Here is a 17,224-nt window from a genome sequence, read left to right on the forward strand (position 1 = left end):
ATCCCTCTCAGTTTGTGTCGTTGTTCAGAAAGGTCCTTCCTCGTAAGTATGGTCCCCCCCGAAACCTCTGAGGTGGTCCAACTTCTCATCCCTCCAGAGACTCACCAGGACCCAGCCCAGTTTGTGCACAACATTCTCCTGTTGTTTCATTGCCATCCCTGTAAACAGTCACTGAAGCTCGAGAGCGATCTCACAGGGATATCACGGTGGTCGAGTTTGTGCGACGGCCACTGAGCCTTGTAAAAGATTCACCACTCTACAGGGATTCTGTTCATCTCTGAATATGTTTCTTTTCTTTCGACCTGATTGGAAACAGCCCCCGCAGACTTCCATCTGCTTCAGTCTTTCCAGTGACTGAGTCTTAAAAAGCCCAAATGAGGAAGCACATCAGCTTCCTGGCTCCAGATGTTGTGTGACAGATAATAGACACGGTGCGTGAACACGGGCCGTCCCTCTCTGGGTTACCTAACTCACCAGTATAAACAGAAGTGACAGGCTGAGATGAGACAGTAAACTCAATGCTCCTGTAGTCGCACTCATACAGTAGGTACAGCCTCCACAGCTACACACACACACAAATCATGTCTCCTTTCCTTGTCATAATAATAATAATAATAATAATAATTCCAGGAATCTGTCTGTCTGTGTCTCGCATATCTCAAGAACAGTTCATCTTATCAGCTTCACATTTGTATTATTCAGGGCTCAAACAAGTGCAGTATTGAATTTGGTGCGATTTGGAAACACAATTCGTTCAATATCAATATAATATGATTAAACAGGTGATCAGTGCTCTGCAGCAGCAGCTGCTGGGACTCATCAAAGTAAAGCCTTTTTTCCACTGGTCAAAAAACCCACTAACACAACATCTGGCTTTTTTCTGCGATGGGAATGGATCAGTAGCAGCATGTTACTGGTCCCAGCTTCAATTCCTGCAGGTCAACAAGGAATTCACAGCAGGACAAGCAAACGGGTAGATTTCCTCCAGGCACTGCACCAGTAACCCATTCAGCCTAACCCATCAAAAAGGTTGAAAGCTCAGTAATTGGTCGATATATAGATTGAGCCAATAATGATATCAATCAAATTCAAAAGGTGCAGACACCATTAGCATTCAGCCAGACCCTGATTTCTTCAAGGGAAAAGGAAATTGAGTCGTTTTTATAAAAATGGTTATTATGGAGACAATATTACATTTCACAGGGTTGATCTGTCATGTGGGGGGGGGGGCAGTGACAGGTCCCTGTATGAGGTTCCTGATTACTCTGGTAATAAGCTGCACAGTGGAGCTAAAGTGTAATGAATGGATGACAGTTTTCACGCTCTGTGGCAGTGACCTCGGAGACGCCGGACTCGGCTCGCTGCCACTCCGCAGTTAAAGAAACTCACAACAGGCAGAAGTGGAAACCCGGGGAGGCAGTCATTCATCCGGCCCACTTTCAGCTCGGTGACACACTCGGTCCAGAGGCACAGTGGCCGTCAGGAAAATGTTTTTTTAATCCTCAGGCTTTGAGGCCACCGCAGAGCTGCCGAGAGAAAACCGGCACAGGCGACTGATTTAAAGCCTCGGATGTAGTTTCCTTTTTCCAGTGATTACAGAATGAGTGGCATCTTCTAAAGAGGGAGCATGACAGAAACCATTATTGTCTTATACATATTTATATAGGATAATTTTGCAGTGAGGGTTTATGTCATCACGTAGGAGCAGACTTTAGTTGCCCACAGGTGAAAACAGAGATGAGGCAAAATGCCGTCTGGATCTAAAACCACCATAAAGATTATTACTGTTTGTGTTTCCTGTGAAGGAATTAAAAAAAACGAATAGTCGGATTGTAAACTGTGCACGGACATTCAAACCAGGGCCTGATATCACAAGTCCTGCACACACCTGTCCAGCAGCCGTCTGAAGTGAGCGCGAATTTTGGTACTCTGAACTGTAGATCAGTTAAAAAGACTTAGAAATCATTAAAAACCAGAGTTAATCTCCAATATTCAGCGATAAACTTTTATCATTGGGTAATATCTCCGCTCAGGTTGTGTTTCAGTTCAGTGAGTGGGCCTAAACAGATTCAATCACCAGGTCTGGCTGGAGAGGGCGCTGTTGCTCAGTATGCTACACAGTGTTACTTTAATTTCAACCAAAGGAAAAGAGGGAAACACACATATGTTTGTACGTGTGTGTGCGTGTGTGTACAAAGACTGAAGTAAATACATGTGTCAAAACATTTTGCAGGATTCTCCCCAAGATGGTTCATTTAACAAAAATAACTAAATATTCATGTGGAGGAGAATTATTGAAAGTGTGTGTGGTCACAGCAGAGCCTTGATCCAAGGGGTGGGACAAGGGGTGGGACAAAGAGCTGTACCATCCCCCCCCCTGTGATTCCGGTCCGTGTGCTGCTCACTGGACTGAAGAGTAACACGCAAACAGAGACGGGTTTAAAACCTGCAGCCTCTCCACTGTGTGAGCGCCCGAGTCCTTCAGTAAACACACACACCCACACAGATGTGCAAACACTCAGCCACAGCTGTTTGTGTTTTTTTTTTACTCTCAAAGGTGCGTCGCTCCATTAGTCGGCTGTTCAGGAGGTTTTTAAACACAACTTCTAATTAGAGCCAAAACAAACGGGGACAGAAACAACTTCTCAAACTTTGCTCCTGTTTTTTTTATTCATTGTCAATGGAAGTGGACTCTGGACAATCATCTCATTTCCCCCTGGTTTTGGACAATCAGCATCATTTAGGGAACAAAACAAAATTGACGTGTAGGTTGACTTTTGATTTAAAATGTTGTGACACTAGTAAGTTATATAAATCGGGAGAAAACCCGCTCAGCTGAAGGAGCAGAGTGTTTCATAATCAACATTTCCAGCCCCGTCCTGATTTGATCTGCTCTCGAGCGTCAGTGCGTCTGTGAGTAAAGATGGTTTGACGTGCTGTGTCTGCCTCGGTCCACGCTGACTGACGGCTGCAAATCAGAGGGACAGCCGACAAGAAGGATTCACCACAGTGCGAATCGGAATCCAGCCTCACAGCACAAACAGTGAGAACATGGTCACATTAAGGTTCAGGGTAAATAAAAAACAGGCAACATCCCTGAGCGTATATTAATTTTAAGTGAATGATCGAAATATGACAGATTTTATTTAATTGTTTTCAACGTGTTGTGCACAACCTGGGCAGCAGTACAATCTAAATCCATGACATCCCATACTTTCCATGTATTCAAAGTGTGTTCACTGTTGTCAGTTGTTTGTTAGTGATTGAACTTGTGTGTGTCTGTGGTTCATTGGCTGTACGTGGACCTTGTGTAACACTTGATCATCTCATGAAGACCTTTCTCTGCTGGAATCTCACCAACAACCTGTGAAAATCTGGAATTAACGGAGCCAACGTGCTTCTCAGATTTGGCAAAGGAAAAATATAAGACATAAATCAGAGAGACATCTTTCTCCCATATCCAGAAATACGTTACTCATGTAGATTAAACCATTAAGTCTGAGAGTATCAATAAATCTAGTCCTGCTTCATACTGGTGGTTATTTGCCTCGTGCTGTTCACCAACTGGAGGTCATTGTTTCCCACTCTTGCGTCACTGGGAGCTCCACCGCAGTAGACGGATGCCCCCCCCCCCCCCCCCCGGCAGCTGTACTGCTCCACGGCTGATTGCCCTGGCCGGCCTCCAGATTGCTGCTTGATGTCTACCTGATAGGAAGTTGATTGACTGACTAGCCGGGGCCGCCGGAGAGGTATTTGAGTCGAGGCTCTGACTGGCAGGTCAATCAGCTTCCAAGCCCCCCCCCCATTGTGGTTATCAATTATCGGCCTTATGTGAAGAGAACCAGCCCCTAGTCATTCCTAGTCTGACACATCGTGACCTTTACAAACTACGCTGACATACAGGACATTTCTAAGATTGGCCCCATATCCCAGAAAAATGACCCTGAATCTTCATCATGGTGAAAGATGATTGCTTGTGACATGTTTAAGAATCTGTCGAGACGTTTCTTTATCCACGGTTCAGATTCTCCGTGAGGATGTTGGTGGGATGAAGGTGCACGTTCTGATAACCTGGACGCTCCGTGGACATTGTGACGCATCACATCCTCTCACTTCTTCTCTCTCAGCTCATAGTGGGGATCATCCAGGCGGCGGAGCTGCCCGCCATGGACATGGGCGGCACGTCCGACCCGTACGTGAAGGTCTACCTGCTGCCCGACAAGAAGAAGAAGTTTGAGACCAAGGTCCACAGGAAGACGCTCAATCCCACCTTCAACGAGCAGTTCACCTTCAAGGTACGGCTCCTGTTCCAAAAGTTTGACTTCATGAAAATGCTCAGAAAACATTTGTTCTTCTCCTGCAGCTGAGGAGCTTCTGGTTCCACTGACAATCTGATTAGCATGCAGCTCTGAATGTTGGGAAGGTGTGGAGACAGCAACCAGCTGGCACATTAACAAGCTCCTGACAGAATATCTCTCACAGTTACACACACACACACACACACACACACACTGAGGCTCAATGTGATCAGGATTAACACGGGCAGATGCACCGTCCGTCTCCCCCCCCCCGCCTTGCCTCTGCCATAATGGATGCAGGGTGGTTGCTCGACAGCAGTGAAAGTTTGGTTGTTCACCTGACAGTGAAGCGGGCAGGTGTTTGGTGTAAGTTAAGCATAATTTGATGTGATATCCATCTCAATACCCTGCTTTGAGTGTGTCTGTATGTGTGTGTGATTGTTTGTGTGTGTGTGTGTATGTGTGCGTGTGAGTTTTCTAATTCCAAATGTGTGATGCGTGTTGGAAGCAGCAGGCGACAGGTGATTCTAAGCAGCTCTGACACCTTCCAGAATAAAAAGATGATTCTGTGAGATAATGTCAGGGACCGACCACAGAGTCGCTCCCACACTCTCACTTTTTCTTGTGCAACAAATCATTTCAATTTAACAACTTCTCTTTCATATCTGTTCCCGACGTTCCTCAGGTCCCGTACGTGGAGCTCGGGGGGAAGACGTTGATAATGACGGTGTACGACTTCGACCGCTTCTCCAAACACGACGCCATCGGGGACATCAAGGTGCCCATGAACAAGGTGGACTTCAGCCACATCACGGAGGAGTGGAGGGATCTGATCAGTGCTGAGAAGGAGGAGGTGAGAGTTGACCAAACATTTGTATTGCTCAGAATAGCACAATGACTGCTTTGCCATGTTCTGCTGAAGTGCTTGAAGTGCGGACGCGGTGCCGTGGCCGATGTAATCCATCTCCCCTGGAAATGTCACTTAATCACATGTCCACACTTCCCCTTCAATTAACAGCCGTGTGACTTTCCAGGCAACAGTTCAGGGGATTCAATTTTCACGGTAAATGTCACGGCATATCGCACGTGTTGCCGGGGGGGAAACTGTTTTTTTTCTTTTGCATTATGGTGGTTTGATTTAAAGGTTAATTATAACAGCGCTGAGCGGCGAGTGGTGTTGTTTCCAGCTGAAGGGCATCACTGGACTTCCTGTACGTTCGGTCACACCTGTCGCACGTGACTCTTCTACACAGGGCTCGACTCACAGGAGGTCGACCTTGGAAATTGCTCCTTCCGACCTTCTAACTGCTGAAAACGTCAAATCTAACGTTATTATAATTATTATTATCTAAATGCTCCACTCTGCATGTGTGTTTAATGGTAATTTAAATTACACTTGTGTTTTATTGATGTCGTTTTTTAAATCCTGGGGTTAAAAAGGAATGTGTGAATATCTTTATCACCAAACTCCCCCTTGAATCTGGTTTTAATGGAGAGAGGAAGCTCTGGAAGGAGACGGCGTTTCACTCCAAACATTTTAAAGAGAGACCTGCTCTTCGGAAAATAAATCTTTTAAAATAAATCTTTTATCAGTGAGTTCAGCGAAAAGGCAGCAGAGTGAATAGAATCAAGGTTTTAATACAAAATCCACCCACACACACGTCACACAATCCTCTTTACTTTTAAGGTCAAATACGAAGGAATAACTGTTCTTTAGGTTTAAAAGGAAGCAGTTGGCTTTTTACTCCTGATAGAAAATATGAAATCACCTTTTCACTGCTCTTCACTGGAATTATTAAGCGTCGCTCCTTCTCCTGCTGGCCTCCAGGGGAGCGTGTGTTTGTCTTGATTAAAACCCGTCGTCATCAAAGTGGAAATGATTGAGTCACTGGTTCTGTACGTAGACCACCCGCCAGGCCAGTGGAAGATAAATGAAGAAATTAAATGAGAGGGGCTGTGGGCGATATGACACATGAAAACAAAGATGATTGGAAGAACAAAGTATTTATATTGAACAACACACCTCGAGAATTCATACAGGATCGACCTGCGAGACCCATAAAGCTTTTCTCACACAGACACTGAGGTCTGGACCATTTCTTCAGGTTTTCCAGTATTTGGGAAAATAGCAGGAAAATGTCTAAACATTCAATGACCTCGTTTCTCACCGGCTCCTCGTGTTGATCAGGGATACGACCAGAATGTGAAAAGCTCTCTGCTCGTGTGTATGATAATAAGTGTTGTGATGGTGATTTGCGTGAACCAGTGAAGTGATTGCAGTCGCTACTTTTCCAGTTTTTTCACTGATGAGTGATGAAGTAAAGTGGGAGCTGATATTAAAAATAACCTTTTCGGAGCAAAACAAGAAGATTGAAAACACGAGAAAAGCATGTTAAGTAAACCAAGTAGAAATGACAAATAAGTTAATGAAAGAAGTAAATAACTACCAACAAATAAATACAAATAGAAAAAGTAATTAAATGAAAATAAATAAATGAATATGATTGGAAATATATTAATTGAAGTAAATAAATAGAATCTACAGATGTGCCGCGGCTGCAAGAATCAAATTCACGTCACTACCTGCAGAGCGACTCGTACTCTTGAACTCAATCACACAAACTTTGGCTCTTCGCTCAATGGGAACGTCATTGTGTTGTCGTCTCTTCACACAAAACCATAACAATCTTGTTTGTTGTTCTTCGATGGTGGGATGAGCTGCCACATTGTGAGAGGGGGGGGGCGTCCCTCCTGATCCTTGAGAACCTTCTGTAGACTCATCTCTCTCAAGAACACCGCTAACACTCTAATTCGCTCCCACTCTGCCCTTTCACTTGATCTGCTGCACTTCCTGTCTTTTCTGTTTGCCGAGAGCAGAACCAACAAAAACAACAACACGTCTAAAAAAAAAGGTAAACAGGTCAACACAAGCTTGGGATTCGGTTGACTGAGCAGTATCCAGTGTGCTCTGGACAGGAGGTGACAGGGTTTCCTCATCTAGCCTCTTAGTGAGCATCTGCTGTGAATACGGATCGAGTCGGTGCTGTTACAAACCCGTTCTCTCCCCTCTGCAATGTCTCTGCTTCTCCCACAGCAAGAGAAGCTGGGCGACATCTGCTTCTCCCTGCGGTACGTCCCCACCGCCGGCAAGCTGACCGTGGTCGTCCTCGAGGCCAAGAACCTGAAGAAGATGGACGTGGGAGGCCTGTCAGGTGAGGAGAATCGAATCTGTGCCTGAGTGTGAGCCCACTGAGTTTCCCTCTGACAGGACCTTTGTGTGTAATTACACCTGCACTGCACTTTGCCTCACCTGCAACATTTTTCTGAGATGTTGAGATCCTGAAGAAACAGCTACGTTCAGAATTAATCCTGTGTTTGAGATTCGTTAATGATGAAATGAATGAAACCTATTCTTGTTGGGGTGAAACTGAATTTGCCACTTGTTAGAGAAGAAGAGAGTTGGAAACTGTACATGTAGCACCCAGACGCACAAAGTTGGACAACAGGAACACAACACAACACAACACAACCCAACACACGACTGTCTCCATCAGTCACAGGGGGACAGATGTCTCATTTAAAACATGATCTGACTCGAACGCAGACACAAATCCACTGTGAGTTTTCTCAAGGGATTAAATGAAAGAATTTCGTTGTGTGAAACTGTGAATCTCCTGTCGAGGCAAGTCAGCAAAGGTGCAGAGCTGCTCTTACAGCTTTAGATCCACACATACCTGAGTCACGCTGTAATTACATTCAACACACACAGGTATAAGCATCTGGGATTCTTCTCTGAAAAAGAAAATCTACCAAAAGCTAATTATCTCCTAAAATATGAAGGTTGCTGTGTCAATGTTTGTCAGAGAAGTCTTTCCAAGCCTTCTTGATTAAAACCTGATTATCTGGAGTATTTGTGGAGTTTGAGTTTGTTTATCAGACACGAGCAGCAGCTGACAGACGTCACTTTGGGCTCTGGGAACTCCCAACAGGGCGTTTTTCATCATTTCCAGTAATTTTAACTGTGTGAGAAGTCTCGGGTCGCAGCCCATAAGGGTCAGTGACAGTGTCGGAAATAGAGGTGAAATCCCAAAGCGTCACTGCTGCTATTTTTAAGGGAAAGCGAAAAGCAGCACGACATGAAATGACACAAAAACATGCTGGGACTCCGATTCAGCTGAAACACACGTTGTAGAAATGATCCCTGTGACTTCAGCCATCGGTATTATCTCCTGCTCTTTCTCCTCCGAGGTTCCTGGTGCATACAGGTGTCAATGGTAGTTGGTTGATTTTCTTTCTGTTTGCATCTTTAATCGCACAACTTGTTATTATCTCGCAACCTATACTTGATGTTGATTGGTTTCATTGACGGGCATGTTGTCAATTTGACTCTTGTGTTTGCAATTAAAGTCTAAATGCACCACAACGGAGATTCACCACCAAAATCCATAGTTTCCCTTCGACCATCACTGTTGTATTGATCGAAACAACAACGTCAGATTAAAAACCAACCATCAAATCAAACACACTGGGACCATATAGACCTCCCAGTACACAGTCTCCTCCTGCTTCTCCCCTGCACTGCTATTACCTCCCACCTGGGCCCACCCACTTCCTGCCTGAGGGACAGGTCTCTCCACATAAAGCCCGAACACGCCGCGCTACAGTTACACGGCATTAACAGCTCCAAGCTTCCTTTCATCTATCAGACCGGCTCCAGCAGCCATTTGGAAGAAAGATAACCCCCCCCCCCCCCGCCCTCCCCACCACTGTTTCCTGCTGCCGACATTAGCCGTCACCTGTCGCTGTCACCACTTCCTGTTTCCAGCTACGGCGGCGATGCCAGATTGAAAATAAACCATGGAGGCCAGTTTGCTCTCCTGCACGACAGGACACTCTGACACCGGGCGCTGTATGTCACGTTTAATTGGAGCATGTTTTATCCGTGTGCGTTCATCCGGTAATAGCACACTGCACGTTTCTAATTACACACAACCAGAATATACTCTAAATTGCAGTTTGAGTTTTGATTTAAATCTTTGTTAGTTTTCTGCTCTGAGCAAAGCGACAGCACTTAAAAGTGCAGCCGACGGATGAAATAATGGGCAGGTCGCTAATAACAATAATTAGCCTCCATCCACAAGGCGGCTCAGCCAGAGCTTAAGGAGGAGGACAAGTAATTGATGGCCTGGGATCAGCCTTCTCCTCTATTGTCATCCTGTTTACCGTGCCTAATTATGGCTCACAGAGGAAGATGTGGGTATTATCATTAACCAATGTATAATCAGAAATAATTCTTTTGATTGGCTCCTCATGAAACATCCAAATCCTTCTCCTCCACTTTGCTTCGTAGATAAAAGCGATAACAAGATATATCTTTTGAAATGTCTGGCTACTTTTGGTGCGTCTCACAATAGCCGCTGTTCAGCCGCGGTGATGCACCGTGCTCTTTAGCTGTCGTCTCAAAATAATCCCGGCCTCATTACAGACGACTTGCTCTTCCTCTCTCCTCTCCTCTAATGTAAAGTTCCAGTGAAACGTCCGTTATGTTGAGTCGGATTTCGAAAGAACTCGGCTGCATTTTCCAGTTTAGCAACAAAGACTCACAGAGTAGAGGGTTGAGTTTTAAAAGCCTGAGAACTCAGCTGCAGGCGAGCTCGTCCTTGAGTGAGCTTCTCTTTGAACCCACAAATGTGTCCTTTTAGTTTGTGTAACAGTTGTTTAAAAATTGTGCGTTTTACAGCATTCATACGACACTGGATCCTCGGGGCTGTTGCCTCGTGAGAAGGTGAGTCAGACTCCAGAGTGTGTCGGACACAAAGGCTGAGCGTCTCAAAGGCTAAATGGTTTATAGAGGCGGTGGCGGTAGAAGTGCTTTGTCCCGCCCCTCTATGTAGCGCTCAAGGTGTCCCAGAGGGCCGTGAGGCGGCACAGAGCCAGGTAATGGGCCACAGTGGGGGAGGTTATCAAAGCACACGGGGGCTCAGCGTCGGCCCTCTCGGCTCCAGAGTTTATTTGTCTTGTTGCTCCGGGTGGTTGGACCTCGAGGCTTTTCTCCCACCAGGCAGGAACACAACAGGATCATTCAAATGATAAAACAGGCCTGAGAGAAGAAAAAGCAATTTGAAAGTGATTAGGGATTATTTTTTAATGTCCTTTGTCAGAATTCTTTTGCTTTAATAAATGCAAATTCCAAAGATGTTGATAATAAGAAGCAGATGAGTTACAAAAGGGATTTAGAGCTGTCGGATAATTAGGATTCTCAGAGCGTGCAGCACAATCCCAATGGTTTGCATTGTGGGTCTGAGATTCACTGTAAACACTTTGTCGCGTGTGTGTGTGTGTGTGTGGGTTTGTGTGTGGGATCCACAGCTGAGTTGAGTGTGTTAAAACTAAACTGACAGTCACCCCTGGGTGCATCCACCACCGCAAATCCAAAATGAGACGAGTAAAAGCTAAAACGACAACCAGGCGATATTAAACCGTGCAACCGCAACCACACAACCACCACAACCACACAACAACTTCAGGAGGAAACTCATTCTGCGTTTTGTGTTAATGTGACTGTGTAATAAAAAGTTTGAACAGGCCGTCCTCCCAATGAGTCACAGATGTCGTTGATCCACAGGTTAAGATTAGAACTATACGTAACCGCTGTAAAGTTAGTCTGCTTGAGAAGCTCTACTTAACTCTGCTGCAGATTACACAGCTCAAACCTTGAAGGGGGGTGTGTGTGTGGGGGGGGGGTGTTATACAGATGATTGATGGTGCATCACCTCATAAAACCATCCAGGCCTCAGACGAGTAACCCTCAGGAATAGCGAAGACGAGCCTCTGCTCTGTACACGTATGTGAGGAAGAGCTCTGCCGTCAATAGCGCCGCCATTCATCCATAAAATGGCAGAGATTACATCCGTCTGGGATGAGATGGTAAAATGAGCCGGATATGAGGCACGGCCGAGCCTCCGAAGACCGAAACTCAATAACGCCAAACTCTCATCTGCTGCCCGGGGAGATAAGAGCGTCTGCGGCGATGCGGCGCCTCAGGTGTTTTCTCTTTGAGCCGGAGACGGAGTTATCTCCCGTTCAGCTGATGTGTTGTGTTTGCTCAGGCTCAATGAGAGGATACATGACATGCACTCTACATACTGAAGCTCCATCACAGTAATAACGAACCATCAGAGCTCTGCTGTCCTGACTTCAACAGGAACCAGGGTTTGGAAGGTTGTGTCTTTTTAGCCCGAAAGTAAAGTTTAATAAAGTAAATGTTTAGGGAAGTGATGATCTGTGTATTTATGGAAGCTAGTCATAAGCTTGTTAGTCTAAAATACAACTAATAACTTCCAAGGAAAAGAATAATATGTTGTTGACTAACTGGTTAAACTGGGAGAAGTTTAAACTCCACTGGTCTCAGCCAACATTTACCAAAATAGTGCCACATATTCCTCATACACCAGTTTATCCCTCATGCTAAGCCTGGATCTTCTCTGGGTTAGAACCAGATGAATCTGATTTTAGCTTTTCCCTGCAACACAAACAGATTTCTGCTTCTTTATTTATCTTTCTCCTCCGCGGATCATCGACTTGTTTTGGGCCACGCGGCCGACGCCCCTCTGTCATTCGTGTGTCAATCAAATGCAGATCTTGTTTTCTGTAGTGAATGTTAAAACGTCAACTGCAGACAGTGTCTTCTATCGTCTTTGATGAAAAGAGTCAGAAATGAGAAACAGGCTCTTTTCATTGACATTCAGTTTGAAGAAGTGTTCGATATTAAAGTCATTATTACGGCCACAGACGTATGAACTGTCGCTGAGCGTGAAACAGGAATAAAAGGAGCCGTCAGTTGTTCTTTGATTGTGTTTTTCAAATGGAACAATGTGAGATTTGTGAGGTCGTAAAAGATCTCTTTTCTAGACACTCCTCATCTTTGGTGTTTGACTTTCCTTTAGTCCTTTGACCTCCAGGAGGCAGAGGAGGCCACGTATCAACCAATCAAACCTAAAGGAACTGAGCCACCAAGAAAACGTGACTGAACAATAGAAATCAGCAGCAGATGTACGAACAGAAATCCCAAAGAATGAGACTTATAGTTTCCCGCTGTCGAGGCTCAGTTCGTTCTCTTCATTAAGCGACAACACTCTGTCCTCATTCAGTGTTTCCATCAGCCCGGCGCTCCGGCTCCTCTCAGCAGGAGAGTAATAATGGACACCCACTCCATTAGCAGCCGGCTATACCTTCATATTCTTACTCTGCTGCTGTTTCTCCATCTCGCTCTGTGTTTTGTGGTTTTCTCTCCATATTCATGTGAGCTGCTCCGGCTGCGGCTCGATCAGCTCCTCATCCTCCTAAATTGGATGTGAGATTATGGCGGATAAGCTTCTTCAGTGTTTGATATTTGCTAGAAATCCTGCGATCTTCCAACCTAAGACTGAGATTTTAGTTTTGAGAGCAGCCAACACGTCAAAAATAAACCTGATAAACACCGAATGCATCTTGGATCTTTAGATAAATCCAGATTATCAGCGACTGATGAGAAGACCTGATACAAAGAATCTCCTCCTCATTCATCCTGGTAGACTCTCAGTAGTTAGACGGGCGATAGTCGGCCTCAGGCGGGATCCTATACCTCATGAGCATTTCTGAGATTATTGTGGTTGTTTGTCTCCAACGCGCTGGTTTGTTCCAAATGATCAATGATGCAAAGTGTTTTTCATTAAGTTTTCTTTCTGTTCTTCAGGATGGTGAATGGGATCATTAAGCATCATTATGGGGTCTTCACCAGAATCTATAAAGTTCTGGTCTTTCCCTGGTTATTGATTACTTTTATATTCATTCATTTATAATGTGAGAAGAACTTTCTTCCATCTAAATAGATTTTTCAGCCCAACAAAATGTTGAGTTTTTCATGTCGGTAAAAGCTTTGAGTAAAATCTATATAAAACCTGCTTGTGGCCGATAAAGAGTTAAGATCACATCTGTTGAATATTAATTACAACTTGATTATGTGTTAAAACACCAACGAGGAAATCGAGACATATATTTTCTGACTCGTATAAATTAATTAGCACCAACCTGGCGCGGCTCTAGATTTTTATTTAGTGAGAATAAAGGGAATAAAATTAGCCGAGCATTTGAATCTTTGAATATTTGAATCACAGTAAAGACCGAGTCCATCTATTCGTCTGTTGAAAATGACCCTGGAACTTTCTCACCTTCTCCAGCTGCTCGTTAGAACTTCTCTCTTCTCACCTTGTTCCTCTAATGGCTCAATCAAAGCACAGAAACATTTCTCTGGCAGAACTCTCCTCTCGTCCAATTTACTTTCGATGACCATTTTGAGAGAGTAAACAAATCATGAGGAGCAGCGTCGCGTCGTAAACGAATGAGAGACGCTGGTTTGTTGTTTTCACACACACAGACACACACACAAACACACACAGACACACACACTCTGCCTGATTGCCACAGAGTGGATGAAGCCGGCCACTTGGGTTCTACTTGAGATGGCGTTCAGAGGAAAATGAGGCTCTGGTTCACAGAGTGATGGAAACACAGGACGGTCATTGCCTTGCTTTTTAAAACCTTGTGATTATTGATCCATCACTGAGGTCAACACCTTGAAACTGTTATAATAAATATGTTTATATTTACAGTGGATCAAACCAAAGCAGGTTTTTAAATAATCAAGACTTTACTTTTCATCATGTCAACTGTGCTGCCCTCTAGTGGCCACAAATCATTTGAACGCCCTTTTTTTAATGGTTTGCATTTATTCTTCGTGTTTTTTTTCTCCGTAGATCCATACGTGAAGATCCACCTGATGCAAAACGGCAAGAGGCTGAAGAAGAAGAAGACGACAATCAAGAAGAACACCCTGAACCCGTACTACAACGAGTCCTTCAGCTTCGAAGTCCCATTCGAACAGATCCAGGTACGTGAGATGGATCTGTAGCTAGCTGCCGACACGCGGCTTCATATAAGAACTGATGATTCCCAAATAACCGGTTTAGAGGCTGTTCATTATAGCAGTGCAGTAAAAGGCACTTCAGTTTAAATCAACCCGAGTTTCACAATTTGATAATCTAATGAATCCTCTGCACTCGGTTATCACCTGTAGCATGAAGCTCATTATGATTTATCAAAGTATACGACGCCCGTGTTTACGTTTCGAGACGGAGAAAAGAAAGTAAAACATCTTTTCCCAGAAAGAACAACATTATCTCCTCAGGCAGGTAATTCAAATCGAATTGATTGAACCTGTCACAGCTCACAAATCACAGGTTTGGGTCCACGAGCCCCAGATTCAATTTGAATTGCGTTGATCCCAATCAACCCCGTTCAAATCAGCCTCTTACTCAGAGCTGCTGACACCAGCATGTTGCCGGGAATTTGCATTTCTTATCTCATCAGCCGGAGCCGGGACTGATCGTTAAATAATTATTAGCCGACTGATTGAATCATAAACTCGTCATTGATTGGGTGTTTTGAACGAGGGCCTGAAAAACACCGGAGGAAGAATATTAAACTTAAAGGTCAAGTTAAACCTCAGCGATGCTACTTGAACAGGTTGTAAATGTGAAACTAACGGACTGTTGAAACATGGCTGACGGCTCCGGGGACGATTTCTAATAAACACACTCTGAGAATATCAAACTACAACAAATCTAAAATACATATTTAGTTTGTAAATTTCTCTGCAGGTTTTCTTCCTCCACTTGTTAAAGTTTACTTGACGAGCTTTCCTCAGCTGAGTGTTGGATCCCAGTTGAACTTGACCTCGGGACGAGTTGTGTAATTGATCTAAAGTTTTTAATTGTCTCAGAGATTGCGTGGGAATTACAAGAAGTGCTTTTAATTGGTCTATCAGGTTACACTAACAGAGGGTTTGTTATTCCACAATCTCCTCCGCACACGCACAATTAGCTGCGACGCACTCGGTGACACCACTTAGATTAATTTGTTTTCATCCACTGTCTCTTACGCACGCATCTTTTTTACCCATAATGCCGAGTGCAAACTGTGCAACCGTGTCTCTCCAGGTTTGAGAAGCTCGTGGTTGAATCTAAACGCAGAGAGCAATCTAGAAAAGATCAGTATGTTATTTAATGTGTTTAATATATTAATATATAGAACAGAAATGTATTCAGCAAGATAAATATCATAGAAAAAATGGAGTGTAAGGTTCAGGTGTACATAAAATAACATAAGACTAATCCATGGTTGATTAAAAAGAAACCAAAGTCAGTTATAGTCTAATATTTGAGAATTCAGACTCTTTTTAATTTTAAATTATTCCAAAAGTTGTAATTTAAAGGAATAGTTCAGTGTTGTGTGGTTTTCTGTCATAGAGTGAGATGAGAAGATCTTTCATGGCACTAAATTAAATATCTTACGATATAAAGTTAAAATACAACTCCCACGTAAAGTATCATTGTACGTGATATATACTGTATAAGCTTTTAAAAAACTGCCTACATTTCTTTCTATATGAAAAACATAACCTTATATTAAGAATAACTTTATTATTGCTGTTTTAACATGTTGAACTTTCATCAAAATGCTTGTATATGTTGTTTTTCATTCTCCTGACTCCTCCCCCTCTCTTCTTCCCTCTCTTCCTCCCTCTCCTCTCTCTCTCTCTCTCTCTCTCTCTCTCTCTCTCTCTCTCTCTCTCTCTCTCTCTCTCTCCCTCTCTCTCTCTCTCTCTCTCTCTCTGCAGAAAGTGCAAGTCGTCATAACCGTCCTGGACTACGACAAGATCGGCAAGAACGACGCCATCGGCAAAGTGTTCGTGGGCCTGAACAGCTCGGGGACGGAGCTGCGCCACTGGTCCGACATGCTGGCCAACCCCCGGAGACCCATCGCCCAGTGGCACGTGCTGAAGGTGGAGGAGGAGGTGGACGCTCAGCTCTCCACCAAGAAATAGACAGGGGCCCTTTCTGCACCTGCCTTGTAGTACTCTTTAGCCAGTATGTGTAAATACCTCAGTGATATATGGGTCCATCCATGTAACCCCCCCCCCCCCACACTGTCCACTCCCTAACTGTTGAAACTTCCTGTCACGTCATATCCTTCGCTTTTTCTATCAGGTCCCTTCTCTTCTCTTTTGTTTTTCTTAAATAGTTTTTAATCTTCGGTTCCATCCTGATTGATTCTGCAGTTTTCTTTCCTCCCCCGTCGAGCCCTGAGACCCCCCCCCCTCCCCCCGACCAAAAGCCCCCCTTCTTTTAAGCAATACGATCTGTATAGATAGCGCATGACTGAAAGAATTTACTGTACCACAGTTGTATATATATAAGTATGCAGACAAAAATGATTTCTAGTTTGTGTGTTTGTATGTTGTTACCCGTTTCCTAATCCGTGTATATCTCGATGTTTTTAATAAGATGTTCTATTTTAAATGATGTAAATGCAGATATAGAGGAAAGACAATATTATATATCCCAGGATTTAAAAAAAAATCTACCTTATTACCTTATTGCATTCCAGATATAAAAAGGGAAAATGAATTCCAACCTGCTAGTGTGTGGGGGGGGGGGGGGGGACGTCAGCAAAGGATCATCACAGAAAACCTGGTGGATATAAATATATACACACAAAGCTCCGAAACACACTAGGCCATTAACTGCTATGGTTTTGTTGGGGGGGGAACTAATTATGCTGCTGGAGATAACACAAGCACATGATTTCTTATGACTTTTTCTACTTATTTCTCAATCAGAGGACCAATGTGTTGAACTGGTTCCCAGTCAGCGTTTCCTTTCTCTTTTGTTGTCCCTTGAGAGACGGGCCCCGTGTGGAAGAAGCACCGAGCTGTAGCCGTTGTGTCCTTAAGCTAATTTAACAATACTTTGTTACCTGCTTACTTTAATCAGCCTTGTAGTCTTATTCCGGCCGGGGTCCGAGTTTAAAAAACACAAAAACAAACA

General features: G+C 44.0%; 1 protein-coding gene across 1 annotated transcript in view; it reads left to right on the forward strand.

Moving 5' to 3' along the window:
* The window catches only part of syt1a (synaptotagmin Ia), a 63,103-nt gene extending 45,885 nt beyond the window's left edge, over positions 1-17,218 (forward strand). The window contains exons 6-10 of the mRNA XM_053414799.1: positions 4,128-4,295; positions 4,984-5,151; positions 7,393-7,510; positions 14,093-14,226; positions 16,015-17,218. Coding sequence (XP_053270774.1) covers positions 4,128-4,295; positions 4,984-5,151; positions 7,393-7,510; positions 14,093-14,226; positions 16,015-16,221 — 795 coding nt within the window. The 3' untranslated portion in view covers positions 16,222-17,218. The remainder of the gene's footprint in view (positions 1-4,127; positions 4,296-4,983; positions 5,152-7,392; positions 7,511-14,092; positions 14,227-16,014) is intronic.
* The last annotated feature ends 6 nt before the right edge of the window (positions 17,219-17,224 follow it).

Source organism: Pleuronectes platessa, chromosome 22, assembly GCF_947347685.1.
Source record: "Pleuronectes platessa chromosome 22, fPlePla1.1, whole genome shotgun sequence".
Taxonomy (NCBI): domain Eukaryota; kingdom Metazoa; phylum Chordata; class Actinopteri; order Pleuronectiformes; family Pleuronectidae; genus Pleuronectes; species Pleuronectes platessa.